Source organism: Mauremys mutica, chromosome 1, assembly GCF_020497125.1.
Source record: "Mauremys mutica isolate MM-2020 ecotype Southern chromosome 1, ASM2049712v1, whole genome shotgun sequence".
Taxonomy (NCBI): domain Eukaryota; kingdom Metazoa; phylum Chordata; order Testudines; family Geoemydidae; genus Mauremys; species Mauremys mutica.
Genome location: NC_059072.1, coordinates 245,248,580 through 245,267,495, shown reverse-complemented (window position 1 = coordinate 245,267,495; position 18,916 = coordinate 245,248,580). Strand labels below are relative to the sequence as shown.

At 44.5% G+C, this 18,916-nt stretch overlaps 1 protein-coding gene across 11 annotated transcripts in view; it reads left to right on the top strand.

The window, feature by feature from the left end:
* The window catches only part of INPP4A (inositol polyphosphate-4-phosphatase type I A), a 210,632-nt gene that overhangs the window by 124,739 nt on the left and 66,977 nt on the right, over positions 1-18,916 (top strand). For 10 of the 11 annotated variants that reach the window (XM_045005413.1, XM_045005372.1, XM_045005397.1 and 7 more), the window contains 8 exons: positions 911-1,138; positions 2,184-2,228; positions 4,925-5,043; positions 5,159-5,275; positions 8,708-8,787; positions 10,904-11,015; positions 12,102-12,192; positions 13,082-13,229. In XM_045005413.1, coding sequence (XP_044861348.1) covers positions 1,033-1,138; positions 2,184-2,228; positions 4,925-5,043; positions 5,159-5,275; positions 8,708-8,787; positions 10,904-11,015; positions 12,102-12,192; positions 13,082-13,229 — 818 coding nt within the window. In that variant the 5' untranslated portion in view covers positions 911-1,032. The remainder of the gene's footprint in view (positions 1-910; positions 1,139-2,183; positions 2,229-4,924; positions 5,044-5,158; positions 5,276-8,707; positions 8,788-10,903; positions 11,016-12,101; positions 12,193-13,081; positions 13,230-18,916) is intronic. The other variant, XM_045005380.1, reaches the window with a different exon arrangement.

Below are 18,916 nucleotides of genomic sequence, written 5' to 3'. Positions count from 1 at the left end.
AAGTGTTAATGTAGCTGAGGGAGGAAGGAAACCTTCAAATTAATCATTCTAATCAAATTTAGCATGCCTTAAGTCATACTTTCCTGTACTGGCCCTCATCTCTTTCTTTCTGGCATCATTTGGGGAAGATCACAGCTCTCTTGTATTTATCTTGTCTAATGTGCGCTGTGAATGTTGGCATTATTTTTATATATTGTTGGACTATTTTATATCATGTTGCAAGGAGTTCAACAGCTTAATTGTGCATGAAAATCTTTCCTCTTCCATTTTAAAATGGTCTGCAGTTGGAATGTGAGTTGCTATAAAAATGTAATAATTATTAATATTGTTAATAACTTTCCTGATGGTAATGAGGTTTATTAATAATTAATCTTACAAACAACAGGGTACAATGCTGCAATGTAAAATATCCCTGATCTGTCATATTTTTAGGTTATACCTTTTTTAGTGGTGGTGGATTCTAAAATGGAAGAGTTTGTTGACTGCTAACCACAGCATTTCCTGTCTTCTATTTATATTCTGCGGGCCATTCTCCTTCTGACCTTATCTATTGTCCTATTTCTACAGAAAGAGGCCCCATCTGACAAATTTACTCTCAATACTCTGGGGTTATGAGAACCACCAAACAGCATTAAAGATGTACAGTAATCACTTAACACAGCAGCTGCTCTCTTCCCTTTGTCTAATAGGTATCTCTCAACCCTGATCTCTGACAGAAAAGCCTTTTTTGCAAGTTGTACTGTATTTAGACAGTTTTCATTAAAAGTCCTACAGAAGCATGAATCATGTGAATTGTTATCTTGCATTTTATCAGCATTTAGCTTTCTATCAGTTACTTAAGGTAATTTTAAATCTATAGATTTGTCACTGTTACAGTGAGTTGACAATGGTCATTTTAATTTTGTTTTAGTTATGCTTAGCATGGTGATATTGGAGGAGTAGCGACTGGAGACAATCTGCTGCACTCTGATACTTCGGCAAGACAAATCACTAACATCTAGCAGCAAAAAGAGACGTGTTCTTCATGACAAAATGACAGCAAGAGAACACAGCCCCCGCCACAGTGCAAAATCCCGCACTGTGCAACGGGCCTCCACTATTGACATTGCCTCTGACATGCTAGGTTTGTCTCTGGCCGGTAAGCACCTTTGCATCACCTGGTGCCCACATGTTCCTTTCAGACATACTTACAGTATTATTTTTTCAAAATATTTTTGTTGTTTTTTTGGAAGTTTTAAACATTCCTGTTTACCCTCAGTGCATGCAATGGAGGGATTATCCTGAAATTCAAATTCCAATAGACTACCTTTTAAAAACTAATTTTGCCCTATTTTCTAGGCAAAGAACTAGAAGTGGTGGTGGGGAGGAAAAGGCTAGATTAGGCTAGATCTTCCATGATCATTGGACAAGCCAAAGGAAAACAAAGCTTCAGAACAAGGGTCAGAGATGGAGAGGAAGAGAGGAAGTGTGCATACATGCAAGCAAACTGTCTGGGTAACCCCCACTTTAGGCATTGGGTAAAATCCTCAACAGCATCTAAGTGACTTAAGGCCTGGATGACACTTGAATGTGATCCCAATATAACTATGTTGGTTAGGGATGTGATATTTTTAACTGATATGATTATACTGGTACAAGCCCTAGTGTGGATGCATTTAACAGTTATAAAGGTGCCTTATAGTGGTATTGCTGATTCCTGTTTCTGTAAGGGGATAGTTATACTGGTATAAGCACATTCATATCTGTGTAACTGCTTCCACCCTAGGGGAGTTGTACCATTTTAACTGTGTCTGTATCTTTAAAATGGTTCCACTTTCTAGTATAGACAACGCTTAATCGCATTGATGTAGGTGCCTTTTAATAAGATTTAGGAATCTAAGTATTTGTTGCTTTTGAAAATGGGACTTGGGCTCCTAAGTCACTCAGGCATTTTAAAAAAAACCCATAACCATTGCCTTAATTTTTTTTTACTCCAATGGCTTTGTAGGTGTTGAAGATGAAACATGTAAATATTTTAAAATAGTTTTTCAAGATTCATTGAATTAAAAAGAAGTCACCTAAAACGTTCTATAGATTTAACTTCTTCCCTAAAATGTTTCCCCTCTCTAACTGTAACTTCAGTTCAAGAATTGCATGAGAACAATGGAGAGTTAATCTTTTTTACTAATTTTTCTGCTCTACAGGAAACATCCAGGATCCAGATGAGCCAATTTTAGAGTTCAGCTTAGGTCAGTAGTTTTTATTACTCTTTAAAACCATTTCTGGTTTTCATGGGATTTGCTGTTGAATATTTTTTTTACCATTGTTGATATGGAAACGGCTACCATATAAATAAGTGTTGAAAGGGATATGCACTTGCATTTGTATGGAACTTTCCCTGCTTTCTGTAAGAGTCTTAACAGATAGCATGGTAGGCTGTAGTGAACCAACTAGGCTATACTTTTGAAAGTCTATAGATTAAAACTTCTGTACTTTTAGATGTAATGAGTTTGAGATTGAGTTTGTCTCTTCAGTCTCAATTTGTTTTCACTATGAATCTTTAAGAAAATTGCACACCTGCATAAATAGATGAGGAATATTTTAGGACAGAATGTTTTCCAGGGGTTATCCACTGCCAATTATACATCCTTTCCTGTAGTCACTTGGTTAATATGGGTCCCAGAAGTGTCCCGATTTCTAACATGGTTAAAAATGTGGCTGGTTGAATGATTTTGGGCAAGTCATTTTGACCTCTTTGTGCATCAGTTAACCTGGCTGGAAACTAGAAGAAACACAGCTTCTCAATGAAAATTCAAAAGTTCCATTTGTGGAGCACATTCCTAGCTGAGTAACTAATTTACAAAAGTTTGAAAGCTTTATGATCTGACAGTGGTTTTTAAATGAAAATTGGAAACCAGTAATAGGTATTTTTAATATTGGATCTGAACCCTGCATTGTCATTAAACAGAATTTGAATTACTTATTTTTTTATGGTTTCAGCTACTGTCTGACAGATGAGCAAAGAAAATAAAAAAAGTATTCAGCACTGCAATACCGTAACTCCTCACTTAACATTGTACTTATGTTCCTGAAAAATGTGACTTTAAGTGAAACAATGTTAAGCGAATCCAATTTCCCCATAAAAATGCTTGTAAATGGCGGGGGTTAGGTTCCAGGGAATTTTTTTTTGCCATACAGTACAGTACTATAGTTGGGAGGTGCTCCCACCTTACCCCAGACAGGCACAGCCCACTGGCACTGGACACAATGAGGCAGGCAAGGAGACTGAAGGTGCTGTAGGCTAGAAGAAGCACATTGTGCAACAGCAGCAGCTTCCCCTACTCTGCAAGCACCAGGGGTGGGGGGCTCAACCTTCGGTCCGCTCACGCCACCCCTTCCCTCAAGCTCCCACCCTTAACCCACCTCTTCTCCCCCCCCCCCGCTTCCCCCTTTACTCTGCACACCGCGTCCTCGCTCCCCTCCCCTGCCTCCTGCCTGCGGCAATCAGCTGGCTTGCGGTGTTCAGGAGGAAGGGGGGAGGAGCGAGGACATGGCGTGCAGGCTCCCCTGCCTCCTGAACACTGCAAGCCAGCTGATTGCCCCGGGCAGGAGGTCTGCCAGCTGGCAGGAGGCTCTTGGGGGGGGGGGGAGGGAGGTGCGTAGGGGAGCTGACGGGGCTGCTAGCTGTGGACAAATCAGGCAGCGAAACGATGTTATAGCAAAGCATTGCACAATTTTAAATGGAGCATGTTCTGTAACTGAGTAGGGACGTAAGATTGAAACAACATTCAGCGAGAGGACGTTAAGTGGGGAGTTACTGTACTATTTAGGTTACATCAAGAGTTTGCCTAGCACAGACAAATTGTAGAGTTAATGCTATACATGTAGTCCACCAAGCTTCAGTCATAGCTTGGACCATAGTGGGGGAAGATCTAGGCATAATGATACATGCAGTGCTTTTGTAGCTGTGTTGGTCCCAAGATATTAGAGAGACAAGGTGAGTGAAATAATATCTCTTAGTGGGCCAGTTTCTGTTGGTGAGAGACACAAGCTTTTGAGCTCACACAGTGCTCTTCTTCAGGATCTGAAGAAGAGCACTGTGTGAGCAAGCTTGAAAGCTTGTCTCTCTCACCAATAGAAGTTGGTACAGAAAAAGATATTACCTCATCACCTTGTGTCTCTAGGCATAACGATGGCATTCCAACTGGAGATAACATGGATTTTCAGCCTTAATACCAAAGTTCTATTTAGATCTATGTATGGAAGGCAATCACATACAGTTTTTTTGGAAGGAGATTCCTCTTCCATGTCCCCCTCCACAGTAGTTAAAATAATGAAAGGACAATAATTTTTTTAGCAGAAATAAAGTGCCCTCTTGTTTTGATGGACCATCTACTTCTGTTTACAATGCAGACACATGGTTGGTATTCAAACACTCCCAATGATATCCTTGAGAAGATACTATTGAGCAAAGAGTTCAGCAGACTGCAGGCTTGTTTCATGCACAACGTGCCCATGAGCTTTCCACTGGAGAAATACCACCTTGCACTATTATGAACAGTTGTCCCTCTGGGGAAGGGTGATGTTTGCACCACCAACCTCCCACAATGGTTCTTCTGGGAGAGACTAATTTTAAATTGCAGCTGGGATCCTACAGTATGTTCCAGTTTTGTGCATGTTATATCTTTTTTGTGTGTAAAAATACCCACATTTGCATATGCATAGTGAGTAATTGCAAATCTGACTACCGGATCTCCGTGTGCAATTGTTGTTTGCATGCACAAAAGTGAATATTGTACCTATGCACAAAATAGAAGCATACTGAAAATTTGGCCCTTCATCACTGTCCCACTCTTTGTATTATACATGTTTATGAGAATTGTAGAATTTTGGACAATGTCAGAAAGACCATGACTCTAAAAATTATATTCTTAAACCTCTAAAGTTTGCAGTGAGTTGCTCACACCGTCGCTAGATCGAAAACCAAATACTTTTGTCGCAGTAAGTGTCACTACACCTCCTCAGGCATTCTGGACAAAGCATGCACAGACAGAGATTATTGAGGTAAGTAGTGGTGTATTATTGCTCTCGATTTAAGGTTGAAGCTAGTATAAGGAACATTTTTTTCAACATATATCGCACTGCATTAATATTACCTCTTTTGTGTTTATGATCATAGGGAACAAATAATCCTATCTTTCTAAGCAGTATTGCCTTTTTTCAAGACTCTCTTATCAATCAAATGACGCAAATCAAACTTTCTGTGTACGATGTCAAAGATAGATCTCAGGGAACAGTAAGTGCACTTGCATATTCCTTCATAATCCTTCTGTCATTTCTGTTGCTCTAAATTAAACCAAAGCTTTGGATTTTCACCTCATGTATGATGAAACCTTTTCTTACATTAGGGCCCCCTGCAAAGCTCTTAATTTGGTGTGTCCTACACATTTAAAGGCTAAAATATGTCCTACACATTTACAGTGAAAGGTGCCATCTTTGTGTTCTGTTCCTTTATGGTACTCTGTTCTAAATTAGAATGATAAAGTCTCTCTTGGCCTCAAATTAGAGTTGTGTGAAATTAAAAAAAAAAAAAAAGTGTTTTGAGGGTTTTTATGTGAAAATGTTTGCAGTTTGGCTGTGTGTAATTCCACAAACCTCAAATTTTGCTTCATAGTAATTTTTTTCTTTACGATTGTTCATTGAAAACAAGTGAAAAACCTAAGAATCTGCATGCAAAGCCATTTTCCCTCAAAAATTGGGCCTTATCTTAGCAACATTTTTCTCAAAAATGAGCCCACTTTCAAGTTCTTGATGAAAACCGGGGGAGGAGGGAACTCCATACTGAAATTAAAAACTACTCAAAAATCATGAATGTTGTGCACCGTCTGTTTCAAAAACACTTAGCATTGCCACTTTATCACTGATTAGCAGCATATGGATTTCCACTACATCAAAAATCCCTGCAACCTTCTGACACCCCAGTCTTGCTTTTCAAAAATTCCTGAATTCAAAAATAGAAGGTTGTTTCTGAAGCAAAAATGCCAGGAGATGCATTCAGGAAAGCAACCATGCAATCTGCTTTCTGACATATGGATACTCTGGATCATCCCTTGAATTTATATGTCTGAGGCATTAGACTCATTCTCTGTTCTAACGTCTCCTCAGTAAAGGATAGCCTGAAGTGAATGTTTTGACTGATACTCACCCTCTGACATGTGTATTACCCACCAACAAACCAAAGTCCAAGAAAAACTAAAACTTCGACCCAGCTCATCCCCTTCTGCAGAAAAATGAGCAAGAGAAAGTTCTGGAGAAGGGAATCACTGAAATTCTCCCCACCCCTGGCGTTGCCCCATTGAGAGGATGGGATTTGCTTCCCCACAGAAAAACCCATAGATTCAGAGGTCTCCTTCACTCTACAGGTGGCCAAGGTGAGAGCCAATTCAGGGCCCCCTCAGGAGCGCCGGAAACTGGAGAAATGGGGGGCCACTGGCACCAGACTGGTGGCCCACCCCCTGCTCTTCTTCCCCCAGAGTCCCCACCCACTGGGTAGGCCAAAAGCCAGAGCCACATCATGGTAAGAGCTGCCCAAGGAACCTCAGCTGCTGTGGGAAGCCCCAGACCCTTCACCTGTCTTGGGTGGGGGGCCAGGGTGCCCAAGAGCAGCCCTCAGCCCATATCTCCGCACACCTGGGCATGCTGCCTGGGGCAGATGGAGGATCTGGGGCTCCGCACATTGGCCTGGACTCCCTGGGAAGCTCTTATCATGGCCTGGCTCTGGTTTCTGGCCTGGCCAGGGGGCAGAGCCTTGGGAAGAGGAGGAGCAGGGGCAGGGCCCCATGTAGGGTTGCCAGGTGTCCGGTTTTCAACTGGAACGCCCAGTTGAAAAGGGACCCTGGTAGCGGTGCTGACCGGGCCACTAAAAGTCCAGTTGGCCGTGCAGTGGGGCTATGGCAGGCTCCCTGCCTGCCCTGGCTCTGTGTGGCTTCTGGAAGTGACTGCCATGTCCCTGCAGCTCCTAGGCACAGGGGTGGCCAGGGAGGCCAGGATCCATGGCCAAAGGGAGCTGCAGGGGTGGCATTTGCAGGCACGGGCAGTGCGCAGAGCCCCCTGGCCCCTCTGCCTAGGAGCTAGACATTTCGCCACTTCCAGGAGCTGCCTGGGGTCAGCGCCATCCAGCTGGAGCCCGCACCCCAACCCCCTCCCACAGCCCAACCCCCTGCCCCAGCCATGAGCCTCCTCCTGCACCTAAACTACTTCCCAGAGTCTGCACCCCAATCCCCCTTCTGCACCTCAACCCCCAGCCCCGGGTCGGAACCACCTCCTGCATCCTAACTCTGTCCCAGAGCCCACACCCTGTACACCCCCACACACCTCAACTCCCTGCCCCAGCTCAAAACCCCCTCCCACACCCCAGCCCCCTGCCCCAGGTCGGCACCCTTTCCTGCACCTCAAAACCCTCATCCCCGGCCCCACCCCAGAGGCCTCACCCCTAGCCAGAGGCCTCACCCCTTCCTGCACTCCAACACCCTGCCCCAGCCCAGAGCCCCCTCCTGCACCCTGAACCCCTCATTTCTGGCTCCACCCCAGAGACCGCACTCCCAGCCAGAGCCCTCACCCCCTCCTGCACCCCAGCCCTCTGTCCCAGCCTGGAGTTCCCTCCCACACCCCAAACACCTTATTCTGGCCCCACCCCAGAGCCCTTACCCTTTCCCACACCACAATTCCCTGCCCCAGCTCAGTGAAAGTGAGTGAGGGTGGATAGAGTGAGCAACGGAGGGAGGGGGAATGGAGTGAGTGGGGCAGGGGGCGGGGTTTTCTGCAATTAGAAAGTTGGCAACCCTAGCCCCGTGGCAAGGGGGTATTAAGGCCCACCTGAGGCCTCGCCCGCCGCGAAATGCAGCCCCTGCTGCTCTGCACCTACCTGAAGCTACTATGCCTATGTTAAAAAGTGGGCGGGGCATGGCCCCCTGGTCCTCCCAGTTCTAGTGCCCTGAGTCCCTGTGATGTAGGGGACCCAAATGTTCTTTGTGACCAGGGCCTCACTAAATCTTAATCTTTCTCTGTCTGCACTGGCTCTGGCCCCATTGCCTGTTCTCCCATGACTCCCTGACGCTGTGGCTCCATCAGGGTCTCCCATGACTCCCCCATCTGTGGCTGTCTCAGAATCGCAGTGGGGAGGCTGTGCAGAATAGATGACACAGTCTGAGGTTGTAGAGTCTTTGGGAGTCAATAGGAGGATGAAATGTCTCCCTGGTCATTCTGAGTCCTACCCAATCCTCTCTCTTACCCATAAGCCTTTAGGGTGGAGGGCACAATCAGGACCTTCATTATTATTGCCTAGAAGGAAATACTGAGCTTGTTCTCGGATCCATTAATATAGAGAGTGAAGGTCACCCCCCTTGCTCTTCCATGCAAGACTGCACCATTTCCATGCCCTTTGGATTGGCTTGTATATGTTGGGAAAGTCCTTTCCCTCAAGCCCAGCGAAAGTGAAGGTCTTGTTTTCCTCTAGGGAAAAATCCCCAAGGTAGTGGGTTTTTTGTTTGTTTATTTTATGCTTTCTGGGCCTGGTTGGGGAGTTTATTTATATTTGCTGTTTGTAATAGTATTTTGTTCTTAAATATTTATTTATAATTGTAGTGTTTAATCATTGTACACAACTTGCGCTTATGGATAGGTGCTTTATGAATTGAAATTTCTACACTAATAGTGTTCCTCTTTTCAGATGTATTTATTGGGTTCTGGAATGTTCACGGTAAAGGAATTACTTCAGGAGAAGAACCATAGATTGCATTTAACACTAAGGTTTGTAATGCAGTTTCAGTCCATCAGAAACTAACATTCCTACCACTGTGATTAGTAGGGCCAGGAGCATGTTGTGAAAATGGTTCTTGATTTTTAATTTAAAATAAATGTTCAAAGTTCAAGGGCTCTACTAATGAAAATCAGTTATTGGGTGACATTTAAAACATGTAGAACATAGGAACCTTTTCAAATATTGGGATAGATTTTTGGGGGCAAAGCAGGCAGGGAACAAGGAATGAGAGTGCTGTAATTGTTTGTTGGGAGTTGTCTTTAATTCTGCAAGTTGAAAGTGTACCCACAAGTACAATTTCTTTTCTCTTTGTGTATTTCATCAAATTGCCTTGACATGCAGGGTGTGTGTGTACAGCACACAGTACACATACATTGGCAAAACTAGCTACTCTTAACTATACTGATATCTAAGGTGTGTGAGAGTGAGACAGACAAAGGAGACCCTGGAAAACCAGAAGCTTTTCTTATTTACATTGGATATCTTCGCTACTGAGCTCTCAGTAAGCTTGAAAGTGTGTCTTTCTCACCAACAGAAATTGGTCCAATGAAAGATATTACCTCACCCACCCTGTCTCTCTACTTATCTATGTAAGGTGTTTATATGGTCTCCATTTCTGTAGTATCTGAGCATCTCACAGACTTTAGTGTGTTTGTCCTTACAACACTCTAGCTATAGGAAGAACCAGTCTCAAAACAGAGCAGATATCTTTACTATTATTTAAAAAATAATTTACTGGGTGGATTAATGTTGAAAAGCTTCAGGGGAGGAGAGTGTCTCGTGGGGATGGTAGCTTGGTGCCAAAGAACAGGGATACAGTTCCACCCTTAGGGGTCAGCTTGGAGGTATGAAATCAAGTGTGGGAGAAGTTTGGAAGCTTGTACAGAGTGAGGGGAGCAGGAGGAAATTAGGAGGAACTGAGCTCAAATGTGTAACTGTGGGTGGCAATGCTAAAGAGGCATTGGTGAGAATCTTGAACGTGATGTGAAAGGTGAAGGGAAATCAGGGAAGGGATCTTTGTAGAGGATTAGCGTGGTCAGAGAGACTGGAGAGGAAGATGATTGCAGCAACAGCATATTGAATGCCCTGAAGGAATCGGTGGGAGAAGCATAGAGGAGGTTGCATTAGTGAAGGTAAGAGATGACCAAGGCATAGACAAGGCTTTTGATGGTAGGGACAAAAGGAGGAGGATTTTCCCCCTGCCTCCCCCCGATATGTTAGAAAGGAAAAATTGACTGGATTTGGCAACAGAGGATGTGTTGGGGCAGGTAGTAATGAGCGGAGTCAGAAAGGAAACAGACTGTAACAAAATAGGCTATTTATCCACAGCTGTGGAGAAGAGATGTTTTGGGGCAGGGGAAGCTGGTGGCAGACTTTCTAGCGTTCTACGTGGCCTGTATCATGAGTAATCAGTCGATTAGGTGGTGTTCTCTCATTATTGAGTAGGAAACAAAACTATTATAAAATATTTTTTAATATCAAGTGCAGTATGATTGACTGGGAAAGGGTGGGTGGGTATGAAACTCTCTTCCCCTTATCACATTACTCTTAAAAAATGTAACTAGAATGCAGAGCAACATCTGCTCAATCTTTTCCTTTTCAAAACTTGATTCCACATGTGCCGTGCTGCATGTGTGTCTAGATCTGTTCTTGTAGTCTCGTGTGCTTTTTTCATTTACTCTCCAGCACTATTTCTAACAGCTATTTGTTTGAATCACCATTGCACTTTGTTAAATGCAAACAATAACTTTAAAATATCATTAAGAATGTAAAACTGACAAAGTGAAGACTATTCCTTGCTATGGATGCTGCTGTCCTCTTTACTCTCTCCCATTTAGCACCACATATGGTACAGTGTATAAGATCATATACAGCTAGCAGGCCAATCTTTATAGAATGAGATTAATGTCTTCCTATTGGTGTCATTTAATATCTTGCATGTAAAATCAGTTTACTTGTATCTCCATGTTATAAGCTTCCTAATTTTAAATGTTCATTGAATTCACAGATCATTGTATTGTGTGTAGTAGTAATTGGTCGCCTATTGACAAACAGATCCCTCTCTTAAAAAAAAACAAACAAAAAAAAACCACTTGTTTGTTGCAGGTCTGCTGAAAGTGATCGTGTAGGTAACATCACAGTTATAGGATGGCAAATGGAAGAAAAAACGGACCAAAAGCCTCCTGTAACAAGATCTCCTGACACCATTAATGGGAGGGTGAGTGTGAACATTGTATCAGACTCAGATAAATACAGGATTACTGAAGACAATGTTATAGATAATGTTATAGTCTGCAAATTGCCTCCCCCTCTACCCAATCACTTACTAATTCTACTTAGCACTTATAGTCCTTTACATTTTCAATGTACTGTACAAATATTAGCTGGTTAATCTGTAACAAACAGTTCAGTGTTGATTAAATACTTAGGGCACAGCCTGTGATATACAGTTTTTTGTAATGCTGTGAGTTCTTGAAGATGGTGGGATGGAAACTTGTCTGTGGTAATAGATAGGGCTCTTATTCTATCTGCCCTCAAAAAAAACCAACGACACAAAAACCACTACCTACTACTGTGCATGATGCATGTCTATGGGAAGTAGCTGATTTCACAAGAAATTCACTGATGTCCATTTGTGAATCTGAAGGCAGTACCAAGTAAATGCTTAAACTAGATTATTAGAAACTATCAGTGAAAATGGAAGTTCAAGAAGGACAGCTTGTGAAGTAGAAATACGATTAGATAGTTTAAAAGAACAGACCACACTATTATCTGAAATCTGGGTCTTTTCTGATAGTAACAAGCAGTGTTCTCTAGAGCAGATATTTATAGTTGCCTGCCTGCTTAGAGAACAAGTTTAGTGCTGCAGACTCTGTATTGTGAATACATCTGAAGTCATATAATCGGTATACCTGTATTGTGTTCAGAATGTGGATTATCATCATTATTTATTGGGCCAGGTCCTCAACTTGGCAGTAAATTGATGTAGACTATAGAGCTATGCTAATTTACAGCAGCTGAGGATCTGGCCCTTAATTTTTACAGCACTCAGAAGTGTGCTGGGGGTTTGCAGTACAAATAAAAAGTAGATCCCTTATCTGAAGATCTGATCATTAGATGTTTTTAGTATTTCAGTTTGCAGTCAGGATAGTGATGGTCCCTGATAAACATGTTTGGAATATGTATTTTAAACATTTTCTGTTTTGAATATTATCTTCATCTCTTTATGTTGAGTCTCACCAGTTTAGCTTGACTTGGTGTTGAGGTTTTACATTGTACATACTTTACTATTTGTGTCTTTTAGACTGTATTGCCAGTTGATGAAAGTTTAACAGAATCTTTAGGAATCCGATCCAAATATGCTTCTTTACGGAAAGATGTGTTACTAAAATCCGGTAAGGAGCTAACTGGGCAGATATTGATAGCTCACCTGCTATCAGATTAATATATTTGTTCTGTGTGTATTGCAGGGGCAGCTCTAGGAATTTGGCCGCCCCAAGCACGGCGGCATGCCATAGGGGGCGCGCTGCCGGTCGCCGGTCCCGCGGCTCCGGGGGACCTCTTGCAGGCATGCCTGCGGAGGGTGCGCTGGTCCCGCGGCTCCGGTGGAGCATCTGCTGGAGCCGCCTGCCGCCCTCCCGGCAAAATGCTGCCCCAAGCACGTGCTTGGCGCGCTGGGGTCTGGAGCCGGCCCTGGTGTATTGACAGTTCTTACTATACTTAGCATGTTTACAGTATCGGTGACAGCTAATCTCTTGTTGCCTCCATCATAGCCCCAGTTCGCAAAGCACTCAAGCATAGTAATTTGTTTGAAGTTGAATAGGGATTGGTTGCTGAATTGAGACCCATAAGCATAATTTATTTTGCCACCCACACTACAGCACTTTGTAGTACAAACAGTATTTTGTGAAGCAAAATATCTTACAAGTTGTTTGCCATTACATTCATCTACCATGGCCAGTCCTTCCTTCTCCTACAGACTTATGTATTAGGAGAAAAAGTTCAATATGTGAAGAAATTTAAAAAAAATGAATTGTTCCTTTTTTCCTTTAAAATATTTTGAATGCCTTTGGGTTTGGGGTTTTTTCTTTGACAGTGAGTAGAAAGCTCCCTCCTATAAAAATCGCATTTGAAAAAGCTAGATAGGTGAATGACTTAAATTGGATTTTTACAAGCAACCAATATTGAATCTAGTCAGTGTAGCTTAATGTAATGGGTGAGGGGAGACTTTGTAAATGCTGAACTTAAACCACACATTTACATAAAGTGGTTTTAATATTTTAGTGTTTGGTGGTGCCATTTGTCGAATGTATCGTTTCCCCACAACTGATGGGAACCACCTGAGAATCTTGGAGCAGATGGCTGAGAGTGTACTGTCACTGCACATCCCCAGACAGTTTGTGAAGCTTCTGCTTGAAGAAGATGCAGCCAGGTAAGGGTGAACAAATTTATGTGTGCTGTAATACAGCAGTGATGTGCATCCTTTGCTGAGCTGGAAGAGAACAAATTGTAACAACAAAGAGATTGCAGCAGAAATAGTGACTGCAGAAACTTGGTCACTGCCCTCTTATTGTTAACAAAGTCAATACCTTCATGTCACCACTAGATTGGCCATGAACTGTATCTTGCACAGGCCTGATGCTCATCTCACTGTGGAGTGTCTTACACTGCTTTATCTCGTTTGGGCCAGATTCTCAGCAGGTATAAATCAGCAGAGCTCTGTGGAAGTCAAATGGAGCTGTGACATTTTACAGCAGGTCAGGGGCTGACTCCTTGACTTAAACTCTTGATTTACACTTGTGTCTATGTAGAGGAAGGTGTAATAATTTATCGTGGTCAGGATAAATGTAAAGTGATAACAAAAGTGGTATTGTGGAGATTGCGTTATTCAGATGATGTGCAGTTCTATAAAAAGCATCTTTAAATACTGAGGTAAATTTTTAATGATAAGTGTTCGTAACTACCTTTAGTATTTTGATGCAGCAAGCATTATTTAGTCCAATTGAAAGGTAAAAGGCTGCACAATATGATGGGTCTGCGAGTGTTCCTAACTCATACATGACAGCTAGGACAGCTGTACCTGAGACACTTGGATACTGCAATGATGAGTGGGATACTGCAATGATGAGGGCTTGTTATCTCCTACTCGGGGGGTTCCTGGGAGACCTCTGCCAGTGGAGGCTACCCAACTGTTGCACTGTATAGTGTATCCTCCAGGTACCTGGCCACGAGTCTTTAGGTGCACAAGGAGTGTGGGTGGGGCTCGTAAGTAGTTACGATGTTGTTGACAGCTAGCATTCTTTGTGCCCTGTAACAGGAGACATTAATAGCTACCTCTTTTTATAACGGTTGAGGATATTAAAATTTCACAGAGTAGTGTGAAAAGAGTAAAGGGATGCATCTATCCTGACTAATGTTCTGTCTGCCACAGGCTAAATGTGGTTAGTAAGAATGTTGCTGGCTAAGGGTATGTCTACACTGCAGTTAGACACCTGCAGCTGGCCTGTGCCCACTGACTCAGGCCTTGTGGGTCTTGGGCTAAGGGGCTGTTTAATTGCAGTGTAGATGTTCGGGCTCAGGCTGGAACCCAGACTCTTGGACTCTGCTCAGTGGCCTTTAGATCAGTGGTTCTTAACCAGGGGTCCAAGGCCCCCATCAGGGGGGCTGCCAGGTAGGGCCGGCATTAGACTTGCTGGGGCCCAGGGCAGAAAGCCAGAGCCCAACCTCATGAGGCTGAAGTCCAGGGCCCTGAGCCCCACCACCTGGGCTGACGCCAAAGCCTGAGCAATGCAGCTTCGCGGGAGTCCCTGTGGCATGAGGCATCAGGCAATTGCTCTGCTTGCCAACTCCTAATGCCAGCCCTGGCTTTCATATGCAGAAAACCATTTGGGGCACTAGTGGGCCATGGAGTTTTTATAGCATGTTGGTGGGGCCTCAGAAAGAAAAAGGTTGAGAACCCCTGCTTTAGACCCTTTAGATGGACATGGTAAAGAACCTAAATGTAACAGCAGAGAATTAGAATGAACAGGACAAGCTACTCCTTGATATTAGACTTTACTCAGTGGAATTCACTCAAGCATTAGCTAGAAAATCTCACCACTCAAGGATACTTTCTGTAAAGTAATGAAGTTCTATGAATGTTCTTCTGAATTCTGGTTTCATAACAAATACCAGTAATACAAGCTTTTAAATACTGAACTGTATTGCTTAGAGGTGAAAACGACTTTCTGTAATTTAGAAAAATGGGCCCTTAGTTGAAGGGCATTGGGATATCTTTACTCTCCATTCAGGTATGCAGAATATCAGATGGAAGTTCTTTCTTATTTTCATGCAGTATCTTCTGTATTGTTAAATTAATAAATACACCGCTACCTCGATATAACACAAATTTGGATATAACGCGGTAAAGCAGTGCTCGGGGGGGAGGGGAGGAAGGAAGGGAGGGGCAGGGCTGCGTACTCCGGTGGATCAAAGCAAGTTCAATATAACACAGTTTCACCTATAACGCGGTAAGATTTTTTTGGCTCCGCAGGACAGTGTTATATCGCGGTAGAGGTGTAATTCTCTTTAAGATGAATTGTCTGAATTTTTTTGCAGACTGAAAACCTACAATGATGCATATTTTTATTGTATATTTTATTTTTTGTATTATAATCTGGGTTGAAAACTTTAATAGTATGTACTCCCAGGATACGTTAGATCTACCCAGGTATTCCTCTCTACTCTCTCTGTACTGAAACCTTGAGAAATACTATGCAGCTTTAGGTGGCAAGCCAGTATAATCACTCCTGTCTACCATTAGGATGACAGCTTAAAATGTACTTGGGTGATCTTGATTTCTGCTTGTGGAGAGGGCCTTGATCCCTGGAGTCCTCCCGGTGGACTGGTGCAACATTACCATTATGTCTCTGCCTCAGTTTCCGCTATTGGGATTTCAATAAGTCCAGTGAGGCTTGTGTGTATTGAGCAGTGCCTCTGTGGGGATCTAATTTATTTAATGCAAAGGAGAACATTATACAGATAGACCTCCACTCCAGCATCACTAGCAGGAGGGACAGAAGGCTGAGTTAACTTTGGTCCATCAACCTCACTTATGTCCGCATCCGTTACCAGCGAAGGCCCTCTTGACCTGGAACCCTCTTCTGGAGCCAGGGCTCTTGTCATTATCTGGGAAAGGGTCTCTCCTCTTGGGTTAAAGTGCCCACACAAGTCAAACCATGACGACCCTTCCTCAGAACAGCATATCACTGCTCTAATCTGTGGACTGATGAAGTCCTTCCATGGGGGCCAGGTTCTGCTGACACTTCGCATTCGTAGCTTCTCCTTTGCAGAGCCTCTCCTACCTAAGAGCATTCTTCCTTATTTTCCTTTCCTAATGATCCCCCTGACCTGACAAGCCCTCTCCTTGGGAGCCTTCTCTTTCTGTAATCTGGGGACTGTTCCTTTCCCCAGGAGCCTGTTTTCTAGCCTCCCTCCCTACTGGGAGTAGCTTCCTTTTATCATGCCTGGGTGTTTCCCTGCATAATTAACATAATTAACTGCCTCCCACTTACTCAGTGAGTTAAGTCTTCCCAGGTGAACCTGAGTGGCCTCATTCTCCCTTATGGAGCCTGTCAGAGGTGGACTGAGCCCATGACCCTAGACCAGGGGTGGGCAAACTTTTTGGCCCAAGGGCCACATTGGGGTTGCAAAACAGTATGGAGGGCCAGGTAGGGAAGACTGTGCCCCCTCCCAAACAGCCTGCCCCCCACCCCTTATCCACCCCCTCCCACTTCCTGCCCCCTGACTGCCCCCCTAAGAACCTCCAAACCCATCCAACCCCTCTGCTCCTTGTCCCCAACCGACCCCCCTCCATCTACCCCCCCCCACCCCCTGATCACCCCCTTCCAGGACCCCCTGCCCCTGACCGCCCCCTTCCAGGACCCTACCCCTTATCCATCTTCCCCCCCCCCCGCCCCTTTCGGAATGTGGCCCCGCAAACATGGGCGGAGGACTCAACAGGAGCAGGGGCAGCCGCACAGCCAGAGAGAAGCGGCGGTTTCCCCTTCAAAGGGCCGCTTCTCTCTGGCCGGCTGCGTGGCCTCCCAGTGCTCCCCCTGAGTCCTCCACCTGCATTCCCTGCGCTCCCGCCATCTGCACCGCCCGCCTGCATATGATTTCAGTGCAGCCAGTGTTGAGTTGCCCGAGTGCCCGGCCCTGGGTCCCCCTGTTGTTGGGGGGCCTTTGCCAGGGCACCCTGTGTTCACTTGTAAATCTGCCCCTGCACCGCGCCGCCCAGCCCCGGAGCCAGCCAGGATGCCGCGCTGCCAGCACAGCAAGCTGAGGCTGCGGGGGAGGAAGGACAGCCGGGGAGGGGCCGGGGCCAGCTGGGAGCTCAGGGGCTGGGCAGGATGGCCCCGCAGGCCAGATGTGGCTCGCGGTCTGTAATTTGCCCACCTCTGCCCTATCCACACCCCCGCCCTCTGACCACCACCCCGAACTCCTCTGCCCTCTATCCAACCCCCCCTGTCCCCTGCCCCCTTACCACACTGCCTGGAGCACCGCTGGCTGGCGGCGCTACAGCCACGCAGCCGCCGCCACCGTGCAGCACAGAGACTGGGTCAGGCCGGGCTCCGCACCTCGCTGCCCCAGGAGCTCGCAGCCCCGCCACCCAGAGCATTGCGCCAGCGGCGGAGCGAGCGAGCTGAGGCTGCGGGGGATGGGGGATAGCAAGGGTGGGGCCAAGGGTGTGAGCCTCCTGGGTCAGGAGCTCGGGGGCCGGGCAGGACAGTCCCGCTATCCGGCCTGCGGGCCGTAGTTTGCCCACCCCTGCTGTCATAAGTAGTTGACCCTAGGACACCTGCCCTAGACTCAAACAGCTAAATTGTACCAAGTCGACGGTCCCAGATAATCTCCATCCAAGAATGTTATCAGAACTGGCATGTGAAATTGAAAGCCCAAGAGCTAAGACAATTAATGAATCCATAAACTGGGGAGTCATAGCCTATGACTGGAGAATTGCAAATATATATTTAAGAGAGAGGAAAAACGTGATCTAGGAAATGACAGGCCCATTAGTTTGACCTCAGTTGTATGTAATTGTGTCATATATCTTTAATATTAAGATCTCTGTGTGTGTGTGTGTGTATATGTGTATATATATATAATGAGTTTAGTGGGTTACTAGTGAGGCCTAGCATAGATTTAAGGCTTTTGATTTTTTTTGACTTGCTATAGAGCAGACTTTATATAGGCTTTTTAGGAAGTATTTGAAAGAGAGAGTAGCTAAGCACATAGGGGTAAACAGAAATTGGAATAAAATATAACATGGTTTTATAAAAGGTAGATCATGCCAGGCCTGATCTCTTTCTTTGAGAAGATAACTGATGAGACAAAGGAAATGCAGTAGATTTAATCTACCTGGATTTCAGTAAAGTATTTGATACAGTTCCACAAGAGAAATTATTAGTTAAATTGGAGAAGATGGGGAGTAATACAGGAATCGAAAGATGGGTAAGGAACTGGTTAAAGAGGAGACTTCAATGGGTCATGCTGAAAGGTGAACTGTCAGGCTGGAGGGAGGTTACTAGTGGAGTACCTCAAGGATCAGTCATGGGACCCAATTTTATTTAATATTTTCATTAATGACCTTATCACAAAAAGTGGGAGTAACAAAAATTGTGGACGATACAAAGTTGGGAGGTATTGCCAATACAGAGGAGGACCAGTATATCATACAGGAAGATTTGGATAATCTTGAAAACTAGAGTAATAGAAATGGGATGAAATTTAATAATGCAAAGTGCAAGGTCATGCACTTAGGGACTAACAACAAGAGTTTTTGCTATAAATTGGAGTTGTATCAGTTGGAAGCAACAGAGCTGGAGAAAGACCTGAGTGTATTGGTTGATCACAGAATGGCTATGAGCTGCCAACGTGATGCAGTCATGGAAAAGGCTATTGCAATCTTAGGATGCATGAGCTAGATAATTACACTAGATATGGGGGAAATATCACCATTATACAAGGCACTGGTGAGATCTCATCCGGAATGCTGTGTGCAAATCTGGTCTCCCATGTTTAAGAAAGATGAATTCAAACTGGAACAGGTGCAGAGAGGGGCTACTAGGATGATCAGAG